Raw genomic sequence first — 12,159 nt, 5'->3', positions numbered from 1 at the left:
TTTTCATATCGCCACAAGGTGTCAGTAAGAGTCTACAATCAAATGGGCATAACATTGCCGTCCCACAGGGCATTTCCTGTGGGAAGGAATTCGTTCCCAGGGATTCGACTAAAGAACCAACTCTTTTTCTTTACTATAGTGGCCTCGATAACGGGAACCGGTTCTCAAAAAGGGATTCGAGTCCATGGAATCGGTTCTTTTCTTATCGAACAACCGGGACAACCGGTTTCGAACATCATCTCTAGCGGTGGCCGCTCATTTTTGTTGCTACATGAGATGCGTTGAGAGATTATCGTCACACTTCAACATCTCTAACAAGGAAATGCTGTCTCTTGGCAAGGTCAGCATTGCACATTAAAATATGTTCTTAATTGGAGCCGTATTAACTTGGTATCAGATTGATACCAACATGTTCAGTATCGCCCATCCCTACTGTCTTTTTTTTACCAAAGCATCCACTGAGTACATTTCCTTTTTACAACTGTAGGGGGCGTCTATGAGCAAAACAACTCAAGTGAAATGAGTCAAACAGAGAAGAATGGTAGTTGTGAAAATTACTAACATGTTTATTGTTAACTTACTGAAATGGACTTATGCTGTCTTTAAGGTGAAGTGGACTGGTCATTGTTTTTGGTGACACCTAATGTCAATAATTTCTTAGTAAGTTGAAAAATGCGGACACGTTTGTTACTGGATACTTTCTAATACGCTTCTGCATTGGAGACTTTGTATGTGTAAGTAATACGCAACTAAAATTATGTGATGCTTGTTTATATCAACAAATGTCACTTTTTATTGTTCAATGATTATTACCTATGTCTAGCTTGTGTGATATTGTGTGCTTAGCCGTTGTGTAGCTGCCAGTTCCTAGTAGCCTATAGCCCAGCATGTTTACCTTTTGTAAATGACTTTAGTAAAATATAATCAATTGTGTGTTTATTGGAGGACCTTTATATGTTAAATGTCTTTCCAGCTTTGAACAAGTAAACACTCTGCAGGACTGCTTGTATCGCACATGATATCACACACACGCGTAAACACTCTGCAGGACTGCTTGTATCGCACATTATATCACACACACATGTAAACACTCTGCAGGACTGCTTGTATTGCACATGATATCACACACAAGTAAACACGCTGGAAGACTATTTGTATCACACATTATATCTCACACACACAAGTAAACACTCTGAAGGGCTGCTTGTATCGAATATTAAATCACACACAAGTAAACACTCTGCAGGACTGCTTGTATCGCACATGATATCACACACAAGTAAAGGCGTTGCAGGACTGCTTGAATCGCACAAAATATCACACACACATAATCACGCTGCAGGACTGCTTGTATTGCACATGATATCACACACACAAGTAAACACTCTGGAGGACTATTTGTATCACACATTATATCTCACACACACAAGTAAACACTCTGAACGGCTGCTTGTATCGAATATTAAATCACACACATGTAAACACTGCAGGACTACTTGTGTTGCACATGATATCACACACAAGCAAAGGCGTTGCAGGACTACTTGTATCACACATGATATCACACACAAGTAAAGACGCTGCAGGACTGCTTGTATCGCACATGATATCACACACAAGTAAACACTGTGCAGCACTGCTTGTATCGCACAAAATATCACACACAAGTAAACGCACTGCAGGACTGCTTGTATCACACATGATATCACACACAAGTAAACACGCTGCAGGACTGCTTGTATTGCACATGATATCACTCACGAGTAAACACTCTGCAGGACTGCTTGTATCGCACATGATATCACACACACAAGTAAAGACACTGCAGGACTGCTTGCATCAGACATGATATATCACACAAGTAAACGCGCTGCAGACTGCTTGTATCACACATGATATCACACGCAAGTAAACACTCTGCAGGACAGCTTGTATCGCACATGATATTGTCAATATTGAACAGCATTTTAAAAAAGTATTCAATTTCCTGTCATTCAGTGTCTCCTTTTAGACACATGAGGAAGAAAAAGTGATGCTGTGTTTATCTATTCATGAATTAATTAATTAATTAATTAATGAAGGAATGAATGGACGAGGTTCTCCACTGTGAAGGTGTTTGAAGACACTTATACAATATGAGGACATGATGTTGTGTGGATGCAGAGATGTGGTGATTAACATGTGTAAGAATCAGTAACATGTGTCTGCAAACAACAAGATGAGGACATGACACGAGGACGTGGACATGAAATATTCATGCTTGCTTTGCAGACTCTGGCTGAAAAACGGCCTGGAGTACTTTGTCATGAGAAGAGCAGATGATGGGTGTTGGCTGTTTGACTGGAGTATGTGGGACGGCGGGCTTTTATTCTGAAGGAAGACTGTCACTTATATGGGTGTTGGCTGTATGACTGGATGATGTGGGACGTTGGGCTTTTATTTTGAAGGAAGACTGTCATTTATATGGGTGTTGGCTATATGACCAGATTATGTGGGATGTTGGGCTTTTATTTTGAAGAAAGACTATCACTTATATGGGTGTTGGCTATATGACCAGAGTATGTGGGACGTTGGGCTTTTATTTTGAAGGAACACTATCACTTACATGGATGTTGGCTGTATGACCGGAGTATGTGGGACGGTGGGCTTTTATTTTGAAGAAAGACTGTCACTTATGTGGCCACAGAATCAATAACACTCTTGTTTTAATTGGCAAACTCATTTTCTGCAACAACAAATTAAAAAACATATTTTCTCATCTGTCATGCCGTAGTCATGTTGTCTATAGTTACATTCAATCAATAACTCATTCTCATAATGTATTATTTGGTATAATAATTATAATTGAACTTTTTCAAAACAGGTTACAGGAGATGGCTTAAAAACATCTTATAAAAAAAAACATACATACTTATACATACATATATATATGTGTATATATATATATATATATTTATATATATATATATATATATATATATACATACATACATATGTATACATATATATGTACAGTATGTATACATACATACATATGTATACATATATGTGTATCTATATGTATACATATACATATGTGTATCTATATGTATACATATACATATGTGTATCTATATGTATACATATATATATGTGTATCTATATGTATACATATATATATGTATATATATATATATATATATATATATATATATATATATATATATATATATATATATATATACACAGTATATATTTAATAATTTAAAAAACGTGATAGATGTGTGTGTGTGTGTGTGTGTGTGTGTGTGTGTGTGTGTGTGTGTGTGTGTGTGTATATATATATATATATATATATATATATATATATATATATATACACACAGTGTGTATGTATATATATATATATATATATACACAGTGTATATATATATATATATATATATATATATATATATATATATATATATACATATACAGTATATATATATATATATTTAATAATTTTAAAAATTGACTTAAAAATGTGATAAATATATGTAGGTATATATACACATTCATGCATACACGCACACTGTCTACATTTTTTCATAATTTTCCAAAAAAATCGATTTTATATATATATATATATATATATATATATATATATATATATATATATATATATATATATATATATATATATATATACACACACACACACACACAGTACTACATATTTTTCCATAACTTTCAAAAATCTACTTAAAAGTGTGATATATATATATATACATACATACATGTTTTCCCATATTTTCCCATATTTTCCCATATTTTCCCATATTTTCCCATATTTTTCTAAAATCGATTTGAAAAAATCAATTTATGTAAACATCTTTTAAAAAGGAATCCTCATATAAGAAAAACATATATACACATATTTTTTTCAGAATTTTCTAAATTCACCCTTTAAAAAAAAATTTTTTTCACAATTTAAAAAAATCGATTTAAAAAAAAGTAATATGTATTTGAAAAAACGACTTTAAAAGACATATATATATTGTATTTTTTTAATTGATTTTTGAAAATGATAAATCAATTTAAAATCGTGATGAAGTAGAATCGAGATTCGGATGTGAATTGATTTTGTTGTGCATGAAAGGAACAAGCGGTAAAAAATGGATGGATGGATGGATGGACCTCTACTACATTGTCAAAAACAATCTGTAGATTTTACAGTAAAAAAAAAAGGCAGGTCATTTGCCATAATTTCACAGTAAAATGTAGTGTTTTACACAGAATTACTGTAAATAAAAAACAGCACTGTTATTTTCACTGTAAAATTCTAGCGACTGAGCTGCCATTTTTTTTAAACGTACGACAGGGTTTTATCCGGCCCGCGGGATGAGTTTGCCATGTAGTAAAATTTACCAGAAATTTTTGAATGAAAGAAACAGCTGTTCTAAATGTGTCCACTAGATGTCAGAATAGCAATTCTTTGTATCTTTGTAGATGCTACATATGTACAAAATAAACCACATGATGTTAGTGCATGAGTCGAGGAAAATTATCAGACTACATCAAAAACATACAGTAATTTAATTTTGATTAAAAAAAATTAATCTTGATAGATTGCAAATCAACACCAATGAGTTGACTGATGAACATTATCACATCATCAGAAAGTATAAATAACGACAAATAAAGATAGAATACTATTAACCGCAACATGTAAGTGTAAAAAAAAAAAAAACATTATGATTTGTACATTTTCAGAATGTGCTTGTTCTATTTTTAAACAAAGAGAACAATCTGAAGTGGTCTTTATTTTTAAGTTATCGTGCCGTGATTTTACCAGTCCGGCCCACTTGGGAGTAGATTTTTCTCCATGTGGCCCCCCATCTAAAATCTGCTGTAAGATCTACGGCCGTTGTTTTTACAGTGCACTACTGTAAATGGGAAGACATTGTTATTCTTACGATTGGCAGTTTTTTGTGGCAGTAAAGGCTGCTGACTTTGGTCCAGTATTTGACAGAGTCTATATCAGACCTGGGCAAATTAAGGCCCGGGGGCCACATGCGGCCTGTTAGGCTTTCCAATCTGGCCCGCCGGTCATTCCCAAATAATTGTTTTCGATCTTTAAGATGGAAAGTGTAGCTGCCATTATGATGGGCAGTGATGTGTTCAAATATACGTAAGTCTTGAACTATACAAATTATTCCAATGGTTGGAATCTGCCGTTTTGCATGATATACTCGTTACTATGGTCATCTAATTAGTGACTATGGTCATCTAAGTCACAGCAGCTCAGATGAGGTACCAAGCAGTGTGGGTGTGGAGCGTTTCTACAGAGTGTTTCTAGAGTGACGTTCATACATTGTCAATATTCCGTTTTTTATCGTTCATAGTTAATATTGTAAATCCCACACTCTTTATTTTCTTGTACATTCTGGATGTCTCATTCAGTAAAAAAAAGCTAGAAATTCCATTCCGTTTTTTAAGGCGGTCCATCAAAACGTTTTTGGTAGAGATGTCCGATAATATCGGCCTGCCGATATTATCGGCCGATAAATGCTTTAAAATGTAATATCGGAAATTATCGGTATCGTTTTTTTTTTTTTTATTGGTATCGTTTTATTTATTTTTTTATTAAATCAACATAAAAAACACAAGATACACTTACAATTAGTGCACCAACCCAAAAAAAACTCCCTCCCCCATTCACACTCATTCACACAAAAGGGTTGTTTCTTTCTGTTATTAATATTGTGGTTCCTACATTATATATCAATATTTATCAATAAAGTCTGCAAGGGATACAGTCCGTAAGCACACATGATTGTGCGTGCTGCTGGTCCACTAATAGTACTAACCTTTAACAGTTCATTTTACTAATTTTCATTAATTACTAATTTCTATGTAACTGTTTTTATATTGTTTTACTTTCTTTTTTATTCAAGAAAATGTTTTTAATTTATTTATCTTATTTTATAATTTTTTTTAAAAAGGACCTTATCTTCACCATACCTGGTTGTCCAAATTAGGCATAATAATGTGTTAATTCCACGACTGTATATATCGGTATCGGTTGATATCGGTATCGGTAATTAAGACTTGGACAATATCGGAATATCGGATATCGGCAAAAAGACATTATCGGACATCCCTACAAAAAAGCGATTCACATTTGCAAGTTCAATACAAACACATCCAAAATCAAGCATATTTATATTAAAATCTCAGAAACATAATTACAAATACACGTTTATTTATAAAAATTCTTGATTTATTTGTATGTCACATTTTTATATTTATAAATTTTATTTGTATATATTTTCAACTCTCAAAAATATATTTACAAATACGCGTTTATTTATAAAAAAAATATTTATTTATTTGTATATCACATTTGTATTTGTATATTTATTAATATATGCTTATGTATTAATATTAGAGATGTCGATAAATACTTTAAAATGTAATATCGGAAATTATCGGTATATTTTTTTAATTATCGGTATCGTTTTTTTTGTTGTTTTTTTATTAAATCAACATAAAAACACAAGATACACTTACAATTAGTGCACCAACCCAAAAAAAACTCCCTCCCCCATTTACACTCAATCACACAAAAGGGTTGTTTCCTTCTGTTATTAATATTGTGGTTCCTACATTATATATCAATATATATCAATACAGTCTGCAAGGGATACAGTCCGTAAGCACACATGATTGTGCGTGCTGCTGGTCCACTAATAGTACTAACCTTTAATTACTAGCTTCTATGTAAATGTTTTTATATTGTTTTACTTTCTTTTTTATTCAAGAAAAAAAAATGTAATTTACACTGTAAAAAAAATCCTATTTTTATAGTTAATTTACTCTAAATTTCTACTGTAATTTTTCTATTTTTTTTAAATAGTTTATAAAACTGTCGAATTTAAGACATTATCTTTAAATAAACAATCTACCTGTTATTTTAAGTAATATGCCAGTAATGATAAACTATGTATATTTCTATTTTTTTTACAGAAAAATACCAAATTAATAGCATTTTCTGTTTTCTTAAATTACTTTCAAATTCATGTAAAATTACGATATTTTTCCGTAAAACGTTTCATGAACATTTCTGTAATTATAATGTTTTTGATCATTATTTGGTTTACAATGTTTTACTTTAATTTTATGGTTTTCGTTTGGCAGCCGTAGCTGCCAGTAGATGACCGTTTTTTTACGGAATATTTATCTTATTTTATATTATCATTTTTTTTAAAAGGACCTTATCTTCACCATACCTGGTTGTCCAAATTAGGCATAACAATGTGTTAATTCCACGACTGTATATATCGGTATCGGTTGATATCGGTATCGGTAAATAAGAGTTGGACAATATCGGAATATCGGATATCGGCAAAAAGCCATTACCGGACATCCCTACAAAAAAGCAATTCACATTTGCAAGTTCAATACAAACACATCCAAAATCAAGCATATTTATATTAAAATCTCAGAAATATAATTACAAATACACGTTTATTTATAAAAATTCTTGATTTATTTGTATGTCACATTTTTATATTTATAAATTTTATTTGTATATATTTTCAAATCTCAAAAATATATTTACGAATACGCGTTTATTTATAAAAAATATTTATTTATTTGTATATCACATTTGTATTTGTATATTTATTAAGATATGCTTATGTATTAATATTAGAGATGTCGATAAATACTTTAAAATGTAATATCGGAAATTATCGGTATCGTTTTTTTAATTATCGGTATCGTTTTTTTGTTGTTTTTTTATTAAATCAACATAAAAACACAAGATACACTTACAATTAGTGCACCAACCCAAAAAACCTCCCTACCCCATTTACACTCATTCACACAAAAGGGTTGTTTTCTTTCTGTTATTAATTTTTTTAAAAAGAAGAAAAAAATGTGTGTTGTTGTATTGTGCAGGTTTGAAATAAATACTTTAAAAAAATAATAATAATAAATTTAAAAAAATATTCTGGTTCCTACATTATATATCAATATATATCAATACAGTCTGCAAGGGATACAGTCCGTAAGCACACATGATTGTGCGTGCTGCTGGTCCACTAATAGTACTAACCTTTAATTACTAGCTTCTATGTAACTGTTTTTATATTGTTTTACTTTCTTTTTTATTCAACAAAAAAATTTTAATTTACACTGTAAAAAAAAATAATCCTATTTTTATAGTTAATTTACTCTAAATTTCTACTGTAATTTTTCTATTTTTTTTAAATAGTTTATAAAACTGTAGAATTTAAGACATTATCTGTAAATAAACAATTCGCCTGTTATTTTAAGTAATATGCCAGTAATGACAAACTATATATATTTCAATTTTTTTTCTTACAGAGAAAAATACCAAATTAATAGAATTTTCTGTTTTCTTAAATTACTTTCAAATTCATGGAAAATTACGATATTTTTCCGTGAAATGTTTCATGAAAATTTATGTAATTATAATGTTTTTGATCATTATTTGGTTTGCAATGTTTTACTTGAATTTTATGGTTTTCGTTTGGCAGCCATAGCTGCCAGTAGATGAGTGTTTTTTTACAGAATATTTATCTTATATTATTTTATAATTTTTTTAAAAAAGGACCTTATCTTCACCATACCTGGTTGTCCAAATTAGGCATAATAATGTGTTAATTCCACGACTGTATATATCTGTATCGGTTGATATCGGTATCGGTAATTAAGAGTTGGACAATATCGGGATATCGGATATCGGCAAAAAGCCATTATCGGACATCCCTACAAAAAAGCGATTCACATTTGCAAGTTCAATACAAACACATCCAAAATCAAGCATATTTATATTAAAATTTCAGAAATATAAATACAAATACACGTTTATTTTTAAAAATTCTTGATTTATTTGTATGTCACATTTTTATATTCATAAATTTTATTTGTATATATTTTCAAATCTCAAAAATATATTTACAAATACGCGTTTATTTATAAAAAATATTTATTTATTTGTATATTTATTAATATATGCTTATGTATTAATATTAGAGATGTCGATAAATACTTTAAAATGTAATATCGGAAATTTTCAGTATCGTTTTTTTAATTACCGGTATCGTTTTTTTTTGTTTTTTTTTTATTAAATCAACATAAAAACACAAGATACACTTACAATTAGTGCACCAACCCAAAAAATCTCCCTCCCCCATTTACACTCATTCACACAAAAGGGTTGTTTCTTTCTGTTATTAATATTGTGGTTCCTACATTATATATCAATATATATCAATACAGTCTGCAAGGGATACAGTCCGTAAGCACACATGATTGTGCGTGCTGCTGGTCCATTAATAGTACTAACCTTTAATTACTAGCTTCTATGTAACTGTTTTTATATTGTTTTACTTTCTTTTTTATTCAAGAAAAAAAAAAAATTTACACTGTAAAAAAAAAATCCTATTTTTATGGTTAATTTACTCTAAATTTCTACTGTAATTTTTCTTCTTTTTTTTTAGATAGTTTATAAAACTGTCGAATTTAAGACATTATCTGTAAATAAACAATCCGCCTGTTATTTTAAGTAATATGCCAGTAATGACAAACTATGTATATTTCTTTTTTTTTTTTTTACAAAAAAATATCAAATTAATAGCATTTTCTGTTTTCTTAAATTACTTTCAAATTCGTGGAAAATTACGATATTTTTCCGTAAAAAGTTTCATGAAAATTTCTGTAATTATGTTTTTGATCATTATTTGGTTTGCAATGTTTTACTTGAATTTTATGGTTTGCCAGTAGATGAGTGTTTTTTTAAGGAATATTTATCTTATTTTATTTTATTTTATTTTTTTTTAAAGGACCTCATCTTCACCATACCTGGTTGTCCAAATTAGGCATAATAATGTGTTAATTCCTTGACTGTATATATCGGTATCGATTTATATTGGTATCGGTAATTAAGAGTTGGACAATATCGGCAAAAAAGCCATTATCGGACATCCCTAGTTTTTAGCATTCAATCAGACATTATTGTGAGGTTTTGTTTTAGAGTTCCTAAAAATCAGATATACCGGCCCCCAGGCACATTTTTTTCTCTAAATTTGGCCCCCAAGTCAAAATAATTGCCCAGGCCTGGTCTATATGGTACCAGTATTTGACAGAGTCTATGGTACCGACCTTGCAGGAGAAGTGGTGATGCACGGACAGGCTGAGGGCTTGTTTCTTCAGAGCCACCAGGGTGGCTGAGCATCTTTCACAGCTTGCGTCTTTCCTCTCACACCGTCCAAGTCCAGCACTTCGGTGTCCTCCTCCGGAACCAGGGAGAGTCTTGTAGGACGGGACGGGCTCGGCTCTGTGGTGGTACATGCTGGAGGTCCCTGGACCCTTCTTTTGGATGCCTCAAAGTGTGCAGAACGCACAGTGGTGCTGGAGACAAAACACCAGGACGCATCAGAGCTTCATCGGTCGACGTTGCAACCACACCCACGAGGATTTGGATCAAACGGATCGGAGCCACGAAACACAAAGCAGTATTTTAAAAAAAAGTTCATAAATCATGTTTTTATTCCAATGAAAGACGACTTACTGAGAGCTTTCCTCCGGCCGAGGCAGTAAATGTCGGACCTCCTCCCGTCACTGACGACATGACAACTTGTTAATATTTTAAAAAAGACGTCCGAACAAAGGCGGGCCCGCACTTTGCTGGGGTTGTGCCGACGCCTGGCTCGCCGAAGGCGGGAATATTTCCTCCCGTGGCGGCTTTTAGGCGAAGACGCGGCGGGAGAGTCCGGAGAAGAGGCGAGAGAGAGAGGTGCGTGGAAGAAAGTGTTGCAGACGGGAATGAGCGCCGCTCGCACGCTCAGTTGACACCTTCAGTGTGCGCCACAGGCCGCCAGAGGGCGCCAGAGTGTAAGATGCAGCATCATGATGACGCTGCTGCATATAAACCACTTTCGGGCGGCTTGATATGGAAGTAGAATTGTCTCACATCAACTTATATATACCGTATATTACCAAATAGAAGCCCAGGCGTTTATTTCACAAAATCGATTTTGGGGACAGGCGTTTAAAAGAAGCAGGCGGTTATTTGCACAAGGCTTTTATTTATTTTTGCACCAGCCTGCACCAGGCCATTATTTGGTTACAATGGTTACTGTCCAGTATTTTTTTTTCGTACAAAAAACTTTAAATGTAAAAGCTATTGTAAACATACAAACAAACAAAACAAGAGATCAACATGAGGTAGGCTATCAAAAGACAAGAGAACAACAAGGCCTCAACATAGCAGTAGTGCAACAATTGTCAAATAGAATACCAATACTAAAAATAAATAAACTTTTTAAATAAAGCAGCCTACCGGGAAAAATAAAATTATGGTACCAAGTACTCAAGTATAAAACCCACCATCAAAACAGAACAATAATACTGTCACCTAAATAAAATAAAGGCTACAGTACTCCAAGTTTTAAATAAAGCAGCATACAGGAAAAAATAAAATTATGGTACCAAGTACTCTATAAAACCATCAAAACAATAATACTGCAGCAAACGCAACCCCAGTAGCATTTTAATCTAAATTATGCAAATAACAGCCCATGGGCGACTATTTGGACATAGGCGCTTATTAGGAAGAGGCGGCTATTAGGACATGGACGGTTATTTGCCCAAAGGCGTTTATTTGGTAATATACGGTATATCAATATGATATTAATTAGGGATGTCCGATAATGGCTTTTTTGCCGATATCCGATATTCCGATATTGTCCAACTCTTAATTACCGATACCGATATATACCGATACGATATATACAGTCGTGGAATTAACACATTATTATGCCTAATTTGGACAACCAGGTATGGTGAAGATAAGGTCGGGTTTTTTTTTTAATTATAAAATAAGATAAATAAATTAAAAACATTTTCTTGAATAAAAAAGAAATAGAACAATATAAAAACAGTTACATAGAAACTAGTAATTAATGAAAATGAGTAAAAGTAACTGTTAAAGGTTAGTACTATTAGTGGACCAGCAGCACACACAATCATGTGTGCTTACGGACTGTATCCCTTGCAGACTGTATTGATATATATTGATATATAATGTAGGAACCACAATATTTATAACAGAAAGAAACAACCCTTTTGTGTGAATGAGTGGGACTACAAATGGGGGGAGGGAGG

At 32.2% G+C, this 12,159-nt stretch overlaps 1 protein-coding gene across 1 annotated transcript in view; it reads right to left on the bottom strand.

The window, feature by feature from the left end:
• Positions 1–10,779, bottom strand: part of LOC133623929 (kinesin-like protein KIF26B) — a 69,357-nt gene extending 58,578 nt beyond the window's left edge. The window contains exons 1-2 of the mRNA XM_061987424.2: positions 10,565–10,779; positions 10,156–10,434 (exon numbers count right to left, since the gene is read on the bottom strand). Of these exons, the coding sequence (XP_061843408.2) occupies positions 10,156–10,344 (189 nt within the window). The 5' untranslated portion in view covers positions 10,345–10,434; positions 10,565–10,779. The remainder of the gene's footprint in view (positions 1–10,155; positions 10,435–10,564) is intronic.
• Between the last annotated feature and the right edge of the window lie 1,380 nt (positions 10,780–12,159).

This window comes from Nerophis lumbriciformis, linkage group LG26, assembly GCF_033978685.3.
Source record: "Nerophis lumbriciformis linkage group LG26, RoL_Nlum_v2.1, whole genome shotgun sequence".
Classification (NCBI taxonomy): domain Eukaryota; kingdom Metazoa; phylum Chordata; class Actinopteri; order Syngnathiformes; family Syngnathidae; genus Nerophis; species Nerophis lumbriciformis.
Note: the sequence above shows the minus strand (reverse complement) of the source record. Positions and strands in the feature narration are given on the sequence as shown.